The sequence below is a fragment of the Saimiri boliviensis genome, chromosome 17, assembly GCF_048565385.1.
Source record: "Saimiri boliviensis isolate mSaiBol1 chromosome 17, mSaiBol1.pri, whole genome shotgun sequence".
NCBI classification, from domain to species: Eukaryota; Metazoa; Chordata; class Mammalia; order Primates; family Cebidae; genus Saimiri; species Saimiri boliviensis.
This window is the reverse complement of record NC_133465.1, coordinates 29,315,423-29,338,273: the sequence shown is the minus strand read 5'-3', so window position 1 is coordinate 29,338,273 and position 22,851 is coordinate 29,315,423. Positions and strand designations below refer to the sequence as shown.

The 22,851-nt window shown below is 40.1% G+C and overlaps 1 protein-coding gene and 1 pseudogene across 3 annotated transcripts in view; one reads left to right on the top strand and one right to left on the bottom strand.

The window, feature by feature from the left end:
* SSH2 (slingshot protein phosphatase 2) overlaps nucleotides 1-22,851 on the bottom strand; it is a 295,182-nt gene that overhangs the window by 156,238 nt on the left and 116,093 nt on the right. For all 3 annotated transcript variants that reach the window (XM_003931451.4, XM_074388423.1, XM_074388424.1), the window contains one exon: nucleotides 9,783-9,826. In XM_003931451.4, the coding sequence (XP_003931500.3) occupies nucleotides 9,783-9,826 (44 nt within the window). The remainder of the gene's footprint in view (nucleotides 1-9,782; nucleotides 9,827-22,851) is intronic.
* Nucleotides 1,861-1,968, top strand: LOC120367023 (small nucleolar RNA SNORA70; annotated as a pseudogene).

Here is a 22,851-nt window from a genome sequence, read left to right as displayed (position 1 = left end):
AGTGAATCCCGTTTGAGAAAAGGCCTAAGAATTTTGGCATTGGACAGCACATCCAGCCCAAAAGAGACCTCACCTGCTTTGTGAAATGGCCCCACTATATTAGGTTGTGGCGGCAGAGAGCCATCATCTATAAGCACCTGAAAGTGCCTCCTGCAATTAACCAGTTCACCCAGGCCCTGGACTGCCAAACGCTACTCAGCTACTTAAGCTGGCCCACAAGTATAGACCAGAGACAAAGCAAGACAAGAAGCAGAGGCTGTTGGCCCAGGCCGAGAAGAAAGCTGCTGGCAAAGGGGACATCCCCACTAAGAGACCATCTGTCCTTTGAGCGGGAGTTAACACGGTCACCACCTTGGTGGAGAACAAGAAATCTCAGCTGGTGGTGATTGCACACAACGTGGATCCCATTGAGCTGGTTGTCTTCTTGCCTGCCCTGTGTTGTAAAATGGGAGTCCCTTACTGTGTTATCAAGGGGAAGGCAAGAATGGGATGTCTAGTCCACAGGAAGACCTGCACCACACAGGTTAACTCGAAAGACAAAGGTACTTCGACCTTCACACAGGTTAACTTGAAAGACAAAGGTACTTTGGCTAAGCTGGTCGAAGCTATCCCGACCAATTACAATGACAGATATGATGAGATCCGCCGTCACTGGGGAGACAATGTTCTGCGTCCCAAGTTTGTGGCTTGCATCGCCAAGTTTGAAAAGGCAAAGGCTAAAGAAATTGCCACTAACCTGGGTTAAAAGTACACTGTTGAGTTTTCTGTACATAAAAATAATTAAAACAATACAAATTTTCCTTTAAAAAAAGAATATTTGTATAGCATTTTGCAATTACTGAAAGTAGAATTTTTAATTCAAAAAGGTACAGAAACCACAATTTAGATTGTGGCTAAAATTTAAAATTCACGGCTGGGTATGGTGGCTCATGCCTGTAATCCCAGCACTGTGGAAGGCTGAGGTGGGTGGATCACGTGTCAGGAGTTCAAGACCAGCCTGGTCAACATGGCGAAACCTGTCTCTACTAAAAATACAAAAATCAGCTAGGCATGGTGGCGCATGTCTGTAATCCCAGTTGCTCAGGAGGCTGAGGCAGGATAATTGCTTGAACCCAGAAGGTTGAGGTTGCAGTGAGCCGAGATCTCGCCACTGTACTCCAGCCTGGGCAACAGATTGAACAGAGCAACACTCTGTGTCAAAAAAAATTTTTTTAAAAATTCATTATGATTATCAGATATTTAATCATTAAATCTTATACCTTACAGCATCTATCTAGTTCTTACTGGAAAAGTCTCCTTGCAGTTAACACATACATACTTATGGATTATTGAGAATTATTTATTTTGCTGGAGGCAAACTCAGATGGACTCATGCTTTACTTATAAAGCATTACTCAGGGACAACCTAATAAGAAAGTGTATGGTGCACTGAAATAATGAAAATGCACAATTCCATGGTACCGATATTCATTCTACAAAGAATAAGGACGGAAAGAAGACCTTCCAAGCACCAATCCTTGTCTTTAGAAGATTGAAATTTCATTACAAATGATTCTTTCTACAAACAGCTACTGGTTGATCTTTTTTTTTTTTTTTTTGGAGACAGAGTCTCACTCTGTCAGCTAGGCTGGCATGCAGTGGTGCAGTCTTGGCTCACTGCAACCTCTGCCTCCCAGGTTCAAGTGATTCTCCTGCCTCAGCCTCTGGAGTAGCTGGGACTACAGGTGCATGCCACCATATCCAGCTAATTGTTTTTTTCTTTTGTATTATTTTTTTTAGTAGAGACGGGGTTTCACCACGTTAGCCAGGGTGGTCTCAATCTCCTGACCTTGTGATCCGTCCACCTTGGCCTCCCAAAGGTTGATCTTAAATTTGACTCGTATGCAATGGCTGCAAATAGCAGCCTCCTTGGTAGTGTTTGCAGCCTGTTGCTTCTATGGGTTGCTCTAACAAACCTTGGAGTCAGCCCTTTCCAACGTATATTCATGTTTCTGATGGTGCACTATCCCAAAACTGGAAAAAAACAAACAAAACTTGATCTGGAGGGGTTTGAGATAGAGGTCACTGTTGCCACATCCCTTTCTGCCTTGCAGTCTTTTCAGCCTGCCAGGAGTGAGGGGACAGCAGGTAGAAACAGTATCCTTTCAACTGTTCCTCAAGCATTCTTGACTGTCAGCTCTTTCCCCTCCCTTGAAAGGAATTCTCTTCTTCTGATATGATTATACTGCTGCCTCTCCCCATACCTCTTTCTCCTACTAGAAAAAAAAAATAAGTACTACAATGAATGTGAGAATATTTTTTCTAATATTTTACAGTTTTTCAATGAGAACTGAATTATGGGATAGATAAGTGTTTTGCATGGTGGAAAAAGAATAAATGCCACAATTTCACAGCTACCCAAATCTCACTTTCCTTTTAGTAAAGGAATTCTGCCTTAGACCTTTCCCCCTGGAATACGGAATTTCTGCTAAACACTGACCCTGGTAATGAGGGAGAAAGTCCAGCTGAAAAGAAAGTATCATGCCCTCTTTTCTCCAAGATACAGTCTGTAAGAATCCATAGTCATAAGTCACATACGCTGGCTGGGTGTGGTGGCTCACCCCTGTAATCCCAGCACATTGGGATGCTGAGGTGGGTGGATCACCTGATGTCAGAAGTTTGAAACCAGCCTGACCAACATGGTGAAACCCCATCCCTACTGAAAATACAAAAATTAGCTAGGCATGGTGGCATATACCTGTTATCCCAGCTACTTGGGAGGCTGAGGCTGGAGAATCGCTTGAACCTGGGAGGTGGAGATAGGGGTGAGCCAAGATCGCACCACTGCACTCCAGCCTGGACAACAAGAGTGAGACTCCATCTCAAAAAAAAAAAAAAAAAAAAAAAAAAGATTAGCCAGGTGTGGTAGAGGGAACCTGTAATCCCAGCTACTTAGGAGGCTGAGGCAAGAGAATCGCTTGAACGCTGGAGACGGAGATTGCAGTGAGCTGAGATCATATCGCTGCACTCTTGCTTGGGTGATAGAGTGAGCCTCCATCTCAAAAATAAATAAATAAATAAAAGAAAAGAAAAAAGTTATGTAGCTAAAAGAATTTTGATTTTGTTACTATTAATCAGCATTGATAGGCACTTGAGTTTTTATTAGCCTTTGGGTTTTTATAATATAGGAAAACAACTCATCCAGAAGTCAATTTGACAAAGTCAAGAACTGAGGGGACATTTACTTTACTTTTGCTTTTCTTATACCATGAAGAATAACATTGAGGGTAAAAAAGTAAAATTATTTACCTAGATTTAAAAGATATACTTTTTTTTTTTTAAACTAGTGGAAGGAAGGAAAGGAGGGAGGGAGGGAGGAAGGAAGGAAGGCTTGCCAAATTTAATTATGGCTGTGATGATCAGATTTGCTTTTCAAATCATATTTAAGAAGTATGCCTTTCATAGCCACCAGATACAGTACACATCAGATAAATATAAAATAGTGTCTGTGAATACATTTTTCAGAAACAAAGAATACTTCAGTGAAATGAAAATTCTTGCTGCTGTTAAGTAGCCAGGAAAAGATCCTTTAAAGGTGTACACTTACCATCTGAGAAAGGCTACTCTGTACAATAGCAGAAATTTAAGAAAATGAGAAGACAGCTCTCTACACCCCCTGGTGGCCACCCCACAAACATTTATAAACGGCTGATTCTGGACAGGAAGTGCAACCTACATGGTGGGAGGTGCACAGTCAGGGTACAGAAAAGCCCATAGCAAAAGATGAACAGCGGTAGTTTATGCCTGTAATCCCAGCACTTTGGGGTCAGGAGTTTGAGACCAGCCTAGCCAACATGGCAAAACCCCATCTCTACTAAAAATACAAAAAATTAGCTGGGCTGATGGCGGGCCCTGTAATCTCAGCTACTTGAGGGGCTGAGGCAGGAGAATTGCTTGAACTCGGAAGGTGGAGTGTGCTGAGATCACACCATTGCACTCCAGCCTGGGCGACAGGGTGAGACACTGTCTCAGGAAAAAAAAAAAAAAAAAAAAAGATGAACACAGCTTCAATGTGATCAGGTACAGCCACTTTCTGATAAATAGAAAGCTCTACTTTTGAAAATAAACAAAACCAAAACAAACAAACAAACAAAAAACGTGGTGGCTCACTCTCCTAATCCCAGCACTTTGGGAGTCTGAGTAGGGCAGATCATCTGAGGTCAGGAGTTTGAGACCAGCCTGGCCAACATGGTGAAACTTTGTATCTGCTAAAAATACAAAAATGTGCAGGGTGTGAGGGTGTGTGCCTGTAATCCCAGCTACTTAGGAGGCTGAGGCAGGAGAATCGCCTGAATCTGGGAGGTGGAGGTTGCAGTGAGCTGAGATCATGCCACTGGACTCCAGCCTGGATGATAGAGCAAGACTCTGTCTTGGGGGAAAAAAATAAACTCTGTCTCTCTTTCTAATACATATTTCCCGTCATAAGTACAATAAATATTCAGTCTCTCCATCATCACTCTTCTTTCTTTCTTTTTTTTTTTTTTTAGATGGAGTCTCACTCTGTCACCAGACTAGAGTGCAGTGGCATAATCTCAGCTGACTGCAACCTCCGCCTCCCAGGTTTAAGTGATTCTCCTGCTTCAGCCTCCTGAGTAGCTACGATTACAGGCATGTGCCATCACACCCAGCTAATTTTTCTGTATTTTTAGTAGAGATAGAATTTCACCATGTTGGCCAGAATGGTCTTGATCTCTTGACCTCGTGATCCACCTTCCTTGGCCTCCCAAAGTCCTAGGATTACAGGTGTGAGCCACCTCGCCTGGCCATCACTATATTTTTTTAAAGTAGAAGAGTGAGGTGATAGAGCATTTTATTGCCAAATGGCTCAGAAGAAGAGTTCCTCATATTGTATTTGTAATTTCTTTGTAAGTATGAGATTGCTTGTTTTTTGTTTTTTTGTTTTTAGTCGGAGTCTCACTCTGTTGCCAGGTTGGAGTACAGTGGCACTATCTTGGCTCACTGCAACCTCTCCACCTTTTGGGTTCAAGTGATTCTTCTGCCTCAGCCTCCCGAGTGGCTGGGATTACAGATACCCACCACTATGCCCAGCTAACTTTTGTATTTTTAGTAGAGACGGGGTTTCACCATGTTGGCCAGGATGGTCTTGATCTCTTGACTTCGTGATCTGCCCACCTTGGCCTCCCAAAGTGCTGGGATTTCAGGCGTGAGCCACCGCACCTGGCCTAAAAATTTTTTTAAAGATAAAAAAGATGAGGATTAAATTATCAGTTCATATTTACAATGGACCCACTTTTTCTCACTTTGTCTCCCTTTTAAAAATTTAAGTACAATACTCATATTCTCTAGGTTAATATAGTCTTTAACTGGGACATATACGGAGGCAGAAATACATCTGTCCTCTTTTCACAGCTGAAAGATGGACAGTATAGTAACTTTATTGTCATGATATTTAAATTATAGAAAAATTATCAAATAGGTTTGAATAAAGATGAAGTCATATCTCAAAGATAAAAAATAAACAGCAAATACATGATAAAGAAAACTTGACAAGGTACCCTAGAAATCTGGAGGAAAAATTTAGCTGGAAATTAGTAACAGTGCCACTGAGAAACCATCTCTTATATAAGGGCATGCTCTAATCCAATGTTTTGTTTTGTTTTGTTTTTAATCGCAGGAGTGTAATGGCGTAGTCTTGGCTCACTGCAACCTCTGACTCCTGGGTTCAAGCAATTCTCTTGCCTCAGCTTCCCAAGTAGCTGTGACTACAGTCAGGCATGCCACCATGCCTAGCCAATTTTTGTATTTTTAGTAGAGATAGGGTTTCACTATGTTAACCAGGTTGGTCTCGAACTCCTGACCTCATGATCCACCTGCCTCAGACCCCCAAAGTGCTGGGATTACAGGTGAGAGCCATGGCACCCAGCCCAATCCTGTTCTCTCTCTCTCTTTAGCCATGTGGCTGAATTACCGTAACAGCTTCCTTCATAGTTTTCTTGCCTCCCTTCATGCTGTATAATATTGCCACACTCTTTCTGGCAGTCATGTTGTTAATTTTTTCTATTTTGTGTGAGAGATCAGAGTTTTATTATTACTCAAATCAGTCTTCCTGAAAACTTGAGGATTGAGGATCAGAGTTTTTTTTTTTTTTTTTTTTTTTTTTGAGACAGAGTCTCACTCTGTCGCACAGGCTGGAGTGTGGTGGTGTGATCCTGGCTCACTGCAACCTCTGCCTCCGGAGTTCAAGTGATTCTCCTGCCTCAGCCTCCTGAGTAGCTAGGAGTGTGTGCCACCACGCCCAGCTAATTTTTTGTATTTTTAGTAGAGACAGGGTTTCACGACGTTGGTCAGGCTGGTCTCAAACTCCTGACCTCGTGAACCACCTGCCTCGGCCTCCCAAAGTGCTGGGATTACAGGCATGAACCACTGTGCCCGGCCTGAAAGATTATTTCTAATTTATGACTTTCTCAATAAATGGCATTTGGTTAAAATAAGATGATAATGATGATGATGATGATGATGATGATGACGATGATTTTTGAGACGGAGTCTCGCATTGTTGCCCAGGCTGTAGTGCAGTGGTGCAATCTCAGCTCACTGCAATCTCTGCCTCCTGGGTTCAAGCAATTCTCCTGCCTCAGCCTCCCAAGTTCAAGCAATTCTCCTACCTCAGCCTCCCAAGTAGCTGGGACTACAGGCGTGTGCCACCAAGCCCAGCTATTTTTTTTGTATTTTTAGTAGAGATGGGGTTTTACCATGTTGGTCAGGATGTTCTGAATCTCCTGACCTTGTGATCTGCCTGCCTCAGCCTTGTTATTATTATTTTTGAGACAGAGTCTCGCTCTGTTGCCCAGGCTGGAGTGAAGTGGCTCAGTCTCGGCTCACTGCAACCCCCACTTCCTGGGTTCAAGCGATTCTCCTGACTCAGCCTCCTGAGTATCTGGGACTACAGGTGTGCACCACCACATATGGCTAATTTTTTTGTATTTTTAGCAGAGACAGGGTTTCATCATGTTGGCAAGGCTGGTCTTAAACTTCTGACCTCATGTGATCTGCCCACCTCTGCCTCCCAAAATACTGGGATTACAGGCATGAGCCACTGCCCCTGGCCAAAATAACAGATTATTAATGCAATGTCTTTTTTATTACCTGGAACTGGCCTTTAGTTTTAATGATATGCTGTTTACTATTTAATTCCCTACTGTAAGCTACATTTGAACCCACAGACAATATGAGTTTAGGCATGCTCAGTGAAATGATTAAATGCTGGTTTATTCTGCGGTAAGTGATGGAGAACTCCAGAACATTCTGAAGCAGTCAAACATAAAAAAATAATTCTCCTACATATCATATAGCTACAAGGGGCATTCAATTGGCAGGTAAGATAAGTTTCTTTGCTTCAAGTCAGCCTAAAGCTTTTTAGATTTAGAAATAGCCTGGCAAATACGCAAAATGTAAGACAGTACAACAGATTAGCAAACTTTGATTGTTTAATGCTTGCTACTAGGTTTTCTTCATTTCTTATTTCTATAGGTGATCCTTTTCTTGTGAATAGAATAAGCCTGCAAAAATCCTCTGCTGGTCAAAGTGACAAAGTCAAAACCTTTAAAAAAAAGGGAGTCTTTATGGTTCTTTTTTTTCTTTTTTTGGTAAGACAGAGTCTTGCTCTGTTAGCCAGGCTGGAGTGCATTGGCTTGATCTCTGCTCACTGTAACCTCCTCCCAGGTTCAAGCAATTCTCCTGCCTCAGTCTCCTAAGTAGATGGAATTATAGGCACTCGCCACCACGCCTGGCTAATTTTTTTTTGTATTTTTAGTAAAGATGAAGTTTTACCATGTTGGCCATGCTGTTTGTTCTCAGACTCCTTGCCTCCCAAAGTGCTGGGATTACAGGCATGAGCCACCGCACCTGGCCTTTTTAGTTCTTAATAGCTTGACAATTCAGTACTGTGAATAAGAGAACAGACTTCCATTGCCTCGTCATTATGTAATTTTTTTGAACAATGATTATTCCAGTGGATATCGAGTCAATATGTAAAGCTTGAAATTGACTCAGAGAGCTTTAAATCTGATCTCCTAGAAAATTAAGAATTCTTTTTCATTCTAATGGAAATAAGGTTATGATATCTCTGGTACACATTCAGCTAAAATTTATTTTGGGTTTCTACCTCCTTAGCCCTATGCAAAAGAATGACTTTCATTGCTAAGAGACACTGAGAAATTAAACATTAAGCCCAAAATTAATGTGATAACCGAGTCAGGAAAAATACTGCCAATAATCTCAGTTACTGATTAAAAGGAACTATTTTTATATCAAGCTGTAGTTTACAAGAAGGTGGTATAATATCAACAAACACCTGATAATTATTAAGGACTCATTCCCTTTAGCCAGCTTCTTCACAATGAACATGCTTATTGTATCCTTTCTCTGTATCATCTAGAATGGCTCATTTGAGTTCAGAGGATACAAGTTTGGTAACTGAAATGACCATCAAGAACTTACCAGGCTTGTCTCTTGTGGGAGGATGTTACTTTTAAAAATCCCTTAAAGGAGAGCTGGGCATGGTGGCTCATGCCTGTAATTCCAGCACTTTGGGAGGCCAAGGTGGGCAGATCATGAGGTTAAGAGATGAAGACCAACCTGGCCAACAAGGTGAAACCCTGTCGCTACTAAAAATACAAAAATTAGGTGCGTGTGGTGGCGCATGCCTGTAGTCCCAGCCACTCGGGAGGCTGAGGAAGAAGAATCACTTGAACCTGGGAGGCAGAGGTTGCAGTGAGCCGAGATTGCGTCACTGCATTCCAGCCTGGGTGACAGAGCGAGACAATGCCTCAAAAAAAAAAAAAAAAAAAAAAAAAATCCTTAAAGGAGATAAAATAAGAGTTATTTTATACTTCCTAAATTTCTCTCACAATTTTTTTTCTTTTAATGTTAGTGGGTACTGGTACCCTTCTAACAACATGCCAACTATTCCATGAGAGGGGGAAAAAGGTTTCATTGCATTTTAAAAGATTAGGTAGGTTATTCAGTATACCCTTTGTATAAAAACAAAGTGAAACATTTACCAATCTGCAAGAACTGCCAAAATCTATCAGAATGAATGATAAACACAAATACAAAACTGAAGGCTGATATGTTCTTCAGTTGATATTTTCCTAAAAGGTAAGAAAAATTTGCTTCTTTATTTTTATTTTTTTGAGATGGAGTCTCGCTCTGTAGCCCAGGCTGGAGTGCAGTGGTGCAATTTCAGCTCACTGCAACCTCCGCCTCCCGGGTCCCGGGCCAAGCAATTCTCCTACCTCAGCCTCCCAAGTAGCTGGGATTACAGGCACGAGCCACCATGCCCAGCTAATTTGTGTATATTTTAGTAGAGACAGGGTTTCACCACGTTGGCCAGTCTGGTCTTGAACTCCTGACCTCGTGATCCGCCCACCTTGGCCTCCCAAAGTGCCGGGATTACAGGTGTGAGCCACTGAGCCTGGCCAAATTTGCTTCTTTATTACTTAAGACAGTTCGTTGGAGGCTTGGTGAAAACTGAGCCAAAATTAACTTTTCTGCCTCTTTTTAAACCAATGTACCATTTAAAAATCTTTCTGAGTCAGTAACTGGATTCCTAAAGGCAATCACTCCCACTCCTTTTTTTTTTTTAAAAAAAAAAAAAGAGAAGAGGGTCCTGATATGTTGTCCAGGCTGGTCTTGAACTCCTGGCCTTAAGCAATCCCAAGTGGCTGGAATTACAGGCACAAGCCAACAAAAATGCTGTAGGATATAATGAACAAACATACCTCCTGGGCTGTGACCGGCATTCTTCCTCCCCACTGTCTGCCTCCTGTATAGACAGAAAATGAAGAAAAAAAATTTTTAAACCTGAGGTTTCATATCATAGTATCACTAATACAATTTTGCTAAGTTTCACGTTGTATATTTGAACTACATTACTCATGTTGTATACTCGAACTAAATTCTCTTCATAAAAAATGACTTCAACCAACCCAGGAGGTTGATGGCAATAGAACTTATTGCTGGAGGTAACTTCAACAACAGTCCATGAACAAATTTCATTGACAATGAAGTGATATTCATTAAAAGAAGTACCTCTGAAAACCAACTAAACATGTTATTTTACTGTTACACTACTTCAGCTTCAAAATGAGTGGACATTCTGACTACCACCAATAAATCTCATCAAGATAACCTAGTAATGATTCTGATCCCCAAAGAACAACCTAAACGAAGGACACCACTTAAAAGACAGTGCTCATGATCAAATCACCATCAGCATCAGCATAATGGCTACCACTTACCGAGTACTTACAATGTGCTAGGCATTGTGTTCATCAATTTATTTTTATTTATTTATTTATTTATTTATTGAGACAGAGTCTTGCTCTGTCGCCCAGGCTGGAGTGCAGTGACATGATCTCAGCTCACTGCGATCTCCACCTCCCAGGTTCAAGCGATTCTCCTGACTTAGCCTCCCCAGTAGCTGGGATTACAGGCCTGTGCCACCACACCCAGCTAATTTTTGTATTTTCAGTAGAGACAGGGTTTCACCATGTTTGCCAGGCCGGTCTAGAACCCTTGACCTCATGATCTGCCAGCCTCAGCCTCCCAAAGTGCTGGATTACAGGCGTGAGCCACTTTGCCCAGCTGTATTCTTCAATTTAAGTACTTTACTTATTCCTTATAAACCCAGAAAGCTGATGGTACCATATTTTAAAATTAATTCTAGTACACATAATAACATAGGATAAATCAATGTGATATAAAAGCACTGTTGGTTAGCGACCCACCCAGGGATGCCAAACGATGACAACGAAAAGCACTGAATTATAGTTCAATTACAATATTTATTTATTCTTAGTGTGGCACATAAAATAATAGAAAGTCTTATAACTTACGGCAACTTAGACTCAATGAATATTTTACAATGAAGAAACAAAAGGGAAATAAGTGGTCCAAGGAGACCCATGTGGTGAAGAATTAAAACGAAAAAATACTGACTCCCAACTAGCTTTAAAAACTTACCATTTACCTCTCCCTGGCCTGGGTTAAAAATTAGTATACGTTATGATACAGATCTTTACAGAGGCAAGAATTTTGACATAAAGGAAAATGAAGGAAAGATGGAGAGACTTTTTCTTTAAATTTGTTCCCTGACAATTTGTATTTGTTCTCTCATCACTTTTGCCCTATCTGGAAAACACAGAACTATTAGGTAGAAGGAGGAAAATAATCTCAGAGAATATGTGTACTGTCTGCCAACAAGCCACCTGCATTTTCTAGTTTATGAAGCCATCCTTATCTACCTTTACATCATTCTGTCTCCATTCCTGGGCAGCCAAGGCTAACTCTATAACTCATTCCCATGTTACTTTCATTATTGATTTCAAACATGTCTTTCTTTCTTTTCCCTGCTGCCGCCTCCACCCCCCCAGCCCCAACAACAAAGGAATAACAAAACAAAGATTTTGCTCCCAGAGGGAGTACAAGTAGAAAGTGTCATAGTGTATTACACTCTTTGCATATAGGAGAGAGGTTTTAAGTTAGAAAGTATGCCCTTTAGAGACTGAAAAGAAAGGTTTAAAATGGGAAGGAACTGTCTCTTGACTCAATCATCAGAACCTGGAAAGTTTGCAAGAACGAAAATGAAAAGTCTCAGATAAACAAATGTAAATGTTAGATTTTTGTGCTCAAAGGAACTGTAGTAAATAGAAATGATTTCCTGGAATATCATTTAACAAACAGTGCTTCAGTATTATTTATATTAATATATCTCAAATTATAATGTAGTCTTCTCATTTTATTTTTTTTTAGACATTGTCTTGCTCTGTTGCCCAGGCTGGAGTGTAGTGATGCGATCTCGGCTCACTACAACCTCCACCTCCCAGGTTCAAGCAATTCTTCAGTCCCAGCCTCCCGAGTAGCTGGGCTACAGGCACCCCCCTCCACCACCACACCTGTCTAAGTTTTGTACGTTTTAGTAGAGATGGGGTTTCGCCATGTTGGCCAGGCTGGTCTTGAACTCCTGACCTCAGGTGATCTGCCCTCCTTAGCCTCCCAAAGTTCTGAGATTACAGGCGTGAGCCACTGTGCCCGGCCACATTATTTTTTACTTGTATTAAATATAAGAATATGTTTAACATATGAGTTATGAGGTACAAAATGAATACCCATGAATACCATCCACCTAAGAGCTATAATACTACTAATACTGATGCTTCTACCTGTTTGCCTCTTATTTCCCATTCCTCTTTCCATTATGTGACTACTATCCCAAAGTCTATACTTTTTTTGTTTTCACCTCATTTTATTTAAAAAATTTCAAACACAAAATTGAAAGACCTTACAGTGACCTTGTGTATCTGTCATCTAGGTTGTATCATTATTATTTTCTATACCTTTTTTTTTTTTTTTTTTTGAGACAGAGTCTCACTCTGTTGCCCAGGCTGGAGTGCAGTGGCACAATCTCAGCTCACTGCAACCTCCACCTCCCAGGTTCAAGCAAGTTCTCCTGCCTCAGCCTCCTGAGTAGCTGGGATTAAAGGCATGTGCCACCATGCCCAGCTAATTTTTGTATTTTTAGTAGAGATGGGGTTTTGCCATTTTGCCCAGGCTGGTCTCACCTCAGGTGATCCACCCACCTCAGTCTCCCATGGCCTGGGATTACAGGCTGGGCAACCATGCCCAGCCAATATTTTCTATACTTTAAAAAAAATCATGTCTATTAATCTTTCTAAGTCCATCTTATTTTTTGGATGCATTTCGATGTCAATTACTGATATGAGTACATCTGCCTTTAAATGCATCATAATTAGAATTCAGTATTTCTTTAAAGTTTTTACTTTTTTTTTGTTTAGAGATGAGATCTGGCTCTGTCACTTGGGCTAGAGTGCAGTAGTATTATCATAGTTCACTGTAGCCTCAAACTCCTGGGTTCAAGCAATTCTCCTGCCTCACTCTCCTGAGTAGCTAGGACTACAGGTACACACTGCTATGCCTGGCTATTTTTTTTTATTTTCAAATTTTTTGTAGAGACAGGGTCTCACTATGTTGTTCAGGTTGGTCTCGAACTTCTGGCCTCAAGCAGTCTTCCTACCTTGACCTCTCAGAGTGCTAGGATTACAGGTATGAGCCACCGGACCTGGCCAGTTTTTTTTTTTTTTTTAAGGTAAAATTTACATACAATTAAATGTACAAATCTTAAGTGCACCATTCAATGAGTTTTGATAAATGCATGTATCCATGTAATTCAAACTGCTATCAAGAAATGGAACATTTCTATCATCTCAGAAATTTTTCTCATAGGCATTCCCAGTCAGAATGTGGCACCACCCACCCCTGAGGCAACCCTGTTCTGATTTTCCACCACAGATATTTTCCATCAAAAATTAGTACACAGGATATGATTCCACTGTTCATTAAATGGGATTATATACTATGTACTATTTTATGGGAGGATTTTTGAAAAACATTCAGCATAATATTTTTGAGATTCATCCCATGTTTTGCATTAAATAGCAGTTCATTCCTTTTTATCGCTGAGGATTCCATCACATGAATATACTAGTTTGTTTATTCATTCTCTTATTGATGGATATATTTGAGATGTTTGAATTTTTGCCTATCATTAACAAAGTTATTATAAGCCAGACAAGGTGGTTCATGTCTGTCATCCAGCACTTTGGGATGCTGAGGCAGAAGGATCACTTGAAGCCAGAAGTTTGAGACCAGCCTGGGAAAAATAGCAAGACATTGTTTGTACCAGAAAAATAAAAGAATTAGCCAGACATGGCACCTTTGGTCTTACTTTGGTGGCTGAGGTGGGAGGATCTCTTGAATCCAGGATTTCGAGGCTGCAGTGAGCTATGATCATGCTACTGCATTCCAACCTGGGTGACAGAGTAAGACTCTAAAATAAATAAATAATTAAGTAATTAAATAAATAAAGCTATTACGTAAATATCCTTTGTGAAGTTTTTTTTTTGGGGGGGAGGTTGATACATGTTTTTATTTCTTTCAATACTTACAATTAAAATCAAAGTCACATTATGCTCCTATTATCACAGGGTTTAAGAAACGTTAAATAAACAAACTTTCTTCCCTTTAATTTTCAAGCAATAGAAAACCTCTGTGAGACACCTACTATTTCTCAAGCATTTCTTTCAAACTCCTTTAAAATACAAATACATGTGAATCACAGTCAGGGTGGTCAATGAGCTACTTCCTCAGTGATGAGAAAGCAAGCTTGATAAGAATTTTGCTGAAATAGCTTTGCTTCTAAAGAACAAAAAGTCCCTGGACAACAGCTGATTTAAGAGACATCATAGTCCAGTCAATGCCCTATAGAAAATCTGAGCTCTGGGTGTGAAGCTGTTACTGGATGTTTTTTGTTTTCAATCCTTATTCTACTTTTTAAAAAGTTATTTAATGTGTGCAACTTAATTCACCCACTTGTGATCATTTCAGAGTTGTTATACACTCCTTTCTATCACTAGAGATCAAATTCATTGGTTTTAGAAAGCAGCAAGTCTTTTTGTTGTTGTTTTCTTTTTTTTGAGGCAGGGTCATGCTCTGTTGCTCAGGCAGGAATGCAAAGGCACCATCTAACTCACTATAACCTCAAACTCCTGGGTTCAAGTGTTCTCCTGCCTCAGCCTTCATGAGTTCACAAGTAGCTGGGACTATAGGTGCATACCAAGACATCTGGCTTTTTTTTTTTTAATAGAAGAGATGAGGTCTCACTAAGTTGCCCACGCTAGTCTTGTACTCTTGGCTTTAAGTGATCCTCCCACCTCGGCCTGCCAAAGTGCTAGGGTTACAGGTATGAGCTATCACACCTGGTCACAAAAGGCAACAAGCGTTATAGTGTTCTGAACCTGACAGGCGTGCGATATGGAAACTTTGCAAGTCACTGGTTACCTCTGGGTCCCTTTTAGAACTTTTTTAGTCACAAAAAGCTCCAGGCCTTATGCCTATAAATTCTTATTCTTTAGCTCTGTTGTTGGTCCAGTGGTGTGCTAGAGCCAGCTAGATTTTTAGATAACAATTGTTACATTTTTATGAACCTTGTGAGACTCACATTGGTAGCCAAGGCAGATGTGTTTATCAGCAAAATCAGCAAATGCTACACATCAGTCCCTGGTTAGAAAACATTTACCATCAGACAACAAGTTGTGGGGCCCAGGAATCTGTACATTAAAAAAGCTCTGTAGATAACTGATAAGCAGTTAAGACTGAAAACCTTTGGGTTAAAGGTTTGGAGAAACAACGTTAGAAAGCCCAGGGAACACATTGCCTTTACCTGTTCAAGGTAACTGTGCTAGGTAACCAAGGAGAGCAGTATGGTCTTAGAAACTCAGTTCTCAAAAAAATTATTTCCCCTTTTAGACTGTAAGTTCTATAGAACAACACTATGTTTTTATATTGCTAAGCATACAGAAGATGCTCAGTAGATATTAGACAAATTAATAAATATACTCCCAGGTTTCACAACCAGTAAGTGTCAAAACCAGAAATAAACTTAGGCTGATTTCACTGTATCTTGTACTTTTCCTCCATTAAGTTATTAGTGATATACTTGGTTTGCCAATACAAGACAAGTGCTTAAATGTGGGACAGACAGCATGCGGCACCCATCGTAAGATAGTGAGAAGACTCTGCCTCTGTGCCATTCTCTTGTTCTCCAGAACGAGAAAAGTCAACAACGTATTTTCATGATTATTGTCTCATTTGAATCACCCTGGAATGAATGTCATGTAGGTATGATTATAGCCTTATTTTTCAGTTGATGAATCTGCCTCATGGAAGTGAGATAATTTGCTCAAAGTAACCTCAGAGTACACAGCCAAGTCAGGATTCTGTCTGAAAAGGTCAAATACACATTCGGCTAGAACAGGTTGCTCCTCTTGCATTAAATGAATGCTCCAGATTCTGCTCCCTTCTATTTAGGTGAAATTCCAGATCCCACTTTCTGAAGACCCCACACTTGGTTCATTTCCTTCATTGTAGCCTGAGCCCTCAATATGAACATACAGTCTTATGTTCAGCCAAGACATACTGATACAGCTGTACTGTTAAAATATTGAAATAGTGGCTGCCTGGAGCCCCTCTAAGTGTGTCATGATCAAGCAACAACCAGGTAAATGCCTAGTGCAGCAGGGGATTTCCAGGTCTTGCTCCCACCTTTTCTAATTGGTTCATGGCTATACCATACTAGTTGTTAAATATTTTGAGTATCTCCTCCTCTACTTATAGCTACATCTCTTCTGTTCTCTAACTTTTGTTTAAAACTCTTAACTGTGATCTCAGCTTCACCTTGGGGATCCTACCCATATGCCCCCTTTGCCCATATATGTTTTCTTGTTTGTCTGTCCTACTATCTATACCAATTGCTTAGCCTGGCTTCTGGTTTTAGCACCAGGCCTCTGCTACACATGATTACCATGCTTCCACAAGAAACTTAAACAATAAGAGCCACTCATATCACCTGGAGGAGGCTAGATAAAATCCATCTGTTAGGTTTCTTATAGCATTAAACATTCTAATTATTCATGGATATAAACAAGAGGACTAACCAAAGTTACAAACTGAGACATTACATAGAAATAAAGACGAAGAACACATACAGAAGGATAATAAAGCAACACCGATTACTTATCAAATACTACTAAATGGACAGTATAATTTTCTCAAACTTTCTAAAATCACTTTCAAACTACAAAGTAGGGAAATACAGTTAGTAGCCCAAGTAAAAAAGGAATTAGAACATTTAAGATGTAGGTTTACTGCTAAGACAGTTTTCATTGGGGGACATGAACTGTTACTATGTTAATATTTTAATATTTTTATTTATTTAGAGACGAAATCTTGCACCGTTGCCTGGGCTAGAGTGTAGTGGCATGATCTTGGCTCACTGCAACCTCTGCCTACCAAGTTCAAGTGATTCTCCTGCCTCAGCCTCCTAAGTAGCTGGGATTACAGGCAACTGCCACCATGCCCAGCTAATGTTTTGTATTTTTAGTGGAGACGGGGGTTTCACTATGTTGGCCAGGCTAGTCTCGAACTCCTGACCTTGTGATCTATCCGCCTCCACCTCCAAAAGTGCTGGGATTACAGGCATGAGCCATTGTGACCGGCCTAATATTTATATTTAAATCTAGACAATTAGCTTTTCAGCCATCAATAGAGGAAATGAGCCAGGATATTGAATATCTCTGAATAGCAAATAATTAACATACTCACTGAGAACTGCTGGAGTCTAAAGGGGACACAGAAAAGTGTCAAACAGTACCATACTCAAGGAGTTCATCTGCCTGATGGGGTAAGGCTGTTAGATCTGAAAAGTTGATCCAAAATATACAGTATAAATGTATGACACAGGAAGTACATGTCATAGGAATTCAGAAGAGATATGAAGAAAAGGGAAGAACAGCAGAAATACATTTGACACCTTGGAGTGGCAGTGAACTGACTGGCTGAGTTGAAACCCAGAGCTTTCCTTAAGGTAGGCTGCAAAGATAAGTTGCAGGAAACAGGGAGATTATTTATTAGCATCTTAGAAAATTATAAAATATGTTGTTCTGATGGAAATTTTTTTTTTTTTTTTTTAAAGGAAACATTACAGTTTGGAAAGCCAATCAAGAAAAGTTAGGTAGTTTTTCTAAAGCCAGCAACACTGGTTAATTTAACTAAGAGCCTCCACTAGAGGGCAGACGAGTAAAAGCTTACCCAGAGGTTGAACTGGAGAAAGCAGTGCATTCATAGAAAATTCTAAGAGAAAACTATTTTGTTTAAAGACCATTTTCAGTGCTTTCAAACTTGAACAGAATCTTTAGCTAGCAGATCAGTCTTTCACAGAAAATATTTCTGGGATATAAAATACTTTTTTTATTTTTTATTTTTTGAGACAGAGTCTCCCTCTTGTTGCCTAGACTGGAGTGCAGTGGCGTGATCTTGGTTTACTGCAACCTCTGCCTCCTGGGTTCAAGCAATTCTCCTGCCTCAGCTTCCCAAGTAGCTGGGACTACAGGTACCCACCACCACGCCTGGCTAATTTTTGTACTTTTAGTAGAGAAAGGTTTTCACCATGTTGGCTAGGCTGGTCTCGAACTCCTGATATCAGGTGATCTGCCCACCTCCCAAAGTGCTGGTATTACAGGCATGAGCCACCACGCCCAGCCTAAAATGCTTCTTAATTGCAAAATGGCCCAATGGAAAAGGTATGCTTTGGGAATCTGGCTCAGCTGACAGCCACATGTGCTTATAGGTGGTAGGCATACCTGGAATGCCAACAATAGCACTCATCACTAGGTATCTTACCTCAATCTTCCACACCCATCTCAGGCACATCCTAACCACCACCCAAGCCGAAACCTAACTATATGTATAGTATCTGGACCATAATTTGAATCTAGGTTCTCCTTTTCATTTTGGTCAATTGGGGAAATTCTTTATCCCTTTAAAGTCAGAGGTAAGATGAGGCTACTAGACAGAGACTCTAATATGTGCATTTGCCTCAGCAGGCTGAGAAGCTGTCATATGATGGGGTGGGGGTTGGTAGGAGTCTTCAATTCGAACTAACTAGAACACAGGGTGAATGTTTTAACAAGTAAATTAAAAGGCTGAGAATTTCATCAAACTTTTTTTTTTTTTTTTTTTTTTTTTTTTTTTGAGATGGAGTCTCTCTCTGTAGCCCAGCCTGGAGTGCAATGGCGCGATCTCACCTCACTGCAACCTCCGCGGGTCCCGGGTCAGCCAATTCTCCTACCCCAGCCTCCCAAGTAGCTGGGATTACAGGCATGAGCCACCATGCCCAGCTAATTTTTTTATTTTTCAGTAGAGATGGGGTTTCACCATGATGGCCAGTCTGGTCTTAAACTCCTGCCCTCGTGATCTGCCCGCCTCAGCCTCCCAAAATGGTGGGATTACAGGCATGAGCCACCGCGCTCAGCCAAATTTCATCAAACTTTTGAGAGGTTAAGGCTAGATTCAGTAAAGTACAGTAGTATAAACTCCCTTTTCTGCTTTGATCTCTTGTCATTAAAACATGCAAGAGCAGGCTGGGTATGGTGGCTCATGCCTGTAATCCCAGGACTTTGAAAGGCTGAGGTGGGAGTTCCTGACTTGAAGTCAGGAGTTCGAGACCAGCCTGACCAACATAACAAAAACTCGTCTCTACTAAAAATAAAAAAATTAGCCATGCATGGTGGCACACGCCTATACTCGCAGCTACTCAGGAAGTTGAGGCATGAGAATCATTTGAACCTGGGAGGAAGAGGTCGCGGTGAGCCGAGATTGTACCACTGCACTCCAGCCTGGGCAACAGAGTGAGTCTATCTCAAAAATAAATAAATAAATACAATAAAAATAAATATGCAAGAGCAATCCTATTTAGTAGCTTGATATTCTGCCATTAACTGGAAGTTAATTTTCCTCTACTCCTTACCAATGTTAGTATCACAAGCATTTTCTTTTACCTACATCTTAGAAAACGATACCATTTAGTTTCAGATATAAGTACATTACAACTGCAGGCGAATTTTGCTGTGCTTAAAGTCTTGTAGTAGCTCTAACACACCACTCTGCCTTATCTCAGACTTTGTTCCCTTTGTCTAGAACACTCTTCATTCCCACTTTGGCTTGCCTACTTCTATTCATCCTTTATTCACTTGTTCATTAGAGATGAGATCTAACTCTGTAGCCCAGACTGCAGCATGGTGGTGTGATTATAGCTCACTGCAACCTTGAACTCCTAGGTTCAAGTGATTCCCCCACCTCAGCCTCCTAACTAACTGAGACTGCAGGCACATACCACCTTGCCTGGCTAATTAAAAAAAAAATTTTTTTTTTTTTAGAGAAAGGGTCTCACTTGGTTGCCCAGGCAGCTTTTGAACACCTGGCTTCAAGCAATCCTCCTACCTCGGCCTCCCAAAGTGCTGGGATTATGGGCATGAGCCATCCCACCAGGTCTGCTCATCTTTTAGATTGCTGCTTAGGTGTCCCTTTCTCCAGAGGCCTTCCTTGATGCCTCTAGAACTGGGTTCCATGCTCTTTCCAAATACAACAATATTCCCTCTACAGTTCTCCAGTGTAACAATTCTCACACTACCTGTTTACTTGTTGGTCTCCATATTATAAGATTGAAGGCAGAACTGTCTCTTGATCACTGCTGTATACTCAGCACCTAGCAATGCAGAATAAATATTTTGAAAGAATGACTAATGTAATTTCTCCATGTTGGCCAGGCTGGTCTCGAGTGCCCAATTTCACCCACTTAGTCTTCCAAGTATTGTAGGACAGATTCTCCAACTAAGGTGCCCCATTTTCTATAATGTAGATTCAGTCTTCAAACATCATAATTTAAAATACAAAAGGATAGTAATTCCTCACATAAGAATATTCATAGCCATAGCCATCCCACATTTTCACATACACAATCATTTTAGAGATTTGCACAACAGAATTAAAGAAACACAGATGAATGGGTCAGTGTTGTCAATAATCATAAATTAGTGAACTAATCATCATCATTTGCTTTTAGAAGTGGGTTCTATTTATTTTATTTTAAATAGTCATATCTAGCAATCTTTACAGCTTCTATTTTTAAAGTGCATATTTAGTCTTCCAGAAAATAATTCACTAATTCAGCTACAATTTATTGTGGTTATATGGTTGAAGATATAGCTATCTTACTTAATTTTCTCCCCAAATAGTTAGTTGTTATTACAGCACTATCTGTCTATTTATCCATTTTCCCCAACTGACTTGAAATTCTACCTTAATCATACACTAAATATTTTGATGTACTAAGGTCTGTTTCTGGGTCTTCTAGGCAACATCTGCTATGTTGATCTATTTCTTTCTTGTATACCATGCCATTATTGGCTTATAATTGTTTTCAATATGTGACTGTGAGAATATCATCTTTCAATTTTAAGTGAGTGCTCAATTTCACCCACTTAGTCTTCCAAATGACTTTGTTAGGTTTTCCCTATCCTAATAAAATTCCTTTAGAACAAGCTTGTCCAACTCAAGCCCAGAATGGCTCTGAATATGGCCCAACACAAATTCATAAACTTTCTTAAAACATTATGAGATTTTTTTGGTAATGTTTTTTCTCAGCTCATCAGCTACCATTAGTGTAGTTTCATGTGGCCCCCAAAATTCTCCTTTCTTTGTTCTTTGGAGACAGAATCTTGTTCTGTTGCACAAGGTGGAGTACAGTGGCACAATCTTGGCCCACTGCAACCTCTGCCTCCCGGGTTCAAGCGATTCTCCTGCTTCAGCCTCCCGAGTAGCTGAGACTATAGATGTGCACCACCACACCTGGCTAATTTTTGTATTTTTAGCAGAGATAGAATTTCTCCATGTTGGCCAGGCTGGTCTCGACTCCTGGCCTCAACTGATCCACCTGCCTTGGCCTCCCAAAGTGCTGAGATTACAGGTGTGAGCCACTGTGCCCGGCCAAGAACTTTTTAATATTACATTTGATATTACATATTATATAATATATAATGGTTATTGCTGGCAATATAGAATAGCAATTCATTTCAATATATTTATTTTGATATTAACTGGTTTATTAAATTTTTTAAAAATAAATTTTTATATATTTTTTCATTTAATAATCACTTTCAAACAGTAAAAATGTTAAAAGTTATTCACCACAATTAGGTAAACAAGTGCTTCCATTCACAAATAAAATATACTTATAAATGAAATATGAGTTTATAATAAATAAACCACAAGTTTATTTATTTATTTATTTATTTTGGTGGGAGCAGAGTCTAGTTTTGCTGCCCAGGCTGCAGTGCACTGTTATGCTCATAGTTCACTGTAGTCTCAAACCCCTGGGCTCAAGTGATCCTTCTGCCTCAGCCTCCCAGTTAACTGGGACTACAGGTATGCACCACCATGCCCAGCTAATTTTTATTTTTTGTAGAGACAGAGTCTCACTATGTAGAGACTCTTTTATATTTTGTAGAGATAGAATCTCACCTAGCCTGGTCTTGAACTCCTAGGCTCAAGTAATTTGCCCACCTCAGCCTCCCAAAATGCTGGGACAGGCATAAACCAAATAATTTAATGCAAGCTTCACAACCTAATTCTCCAAGGATCTGTATAATCTCAAGTATAAAAATATCTAAAGAGTTTGATTATCTATTGACTATTTAATTTACATTTAAATATATTTATGATTTTTATATAAAAGAGGAAAATACACTTACACAACATAAGAACTGTTGTCAGGAAATAAATGGTAATATCTATCTCTAATCCTCATGGAAAATAAAAAGATAAAAGAACTATTCATTAAACTGTGAACCTTTTGAAACAAGGACTGTATGTCTTATCTTTATATCCTGATACGTGGCCATAGTACGTGTTCTTTTATTTTATTGAGATATAATTCATATGCTATACAATTTACCTATTAAAGGTATACACTTCATTTTTTTTAGTATCTTCACACAACTTTTTTTTAAATACATATTTTTGCCCCCCCCTCCTTTTTTTTTTTAAGATGGGATCTTGTTCTGTTGCCCAGGCTGGGGTGTAGTGGCACAATCGTGACTCACTGCAACCTCTGCCTCTCAGGCTCAAGCGATCCTCTCACCTCAGCCTCCTGAGTAGCTGGGACTACAGGCACATGCCACCATGCTTGGCTAACTTTCAAATTTTTTGTAGAGGTGAGGTCTCACTCTATTGCCCAGGTTGGTCTTGAACTCCTGGGTTCAAGCAATCTTCCTGCTTTGGTTTCCTGAAGTGTTGAGATTACAGGTGTCAGTCACTGCCCTGGCCTACTTATGCATTTTAGAACCATGCCATATATTCAAAACTAAAAGTGTATAC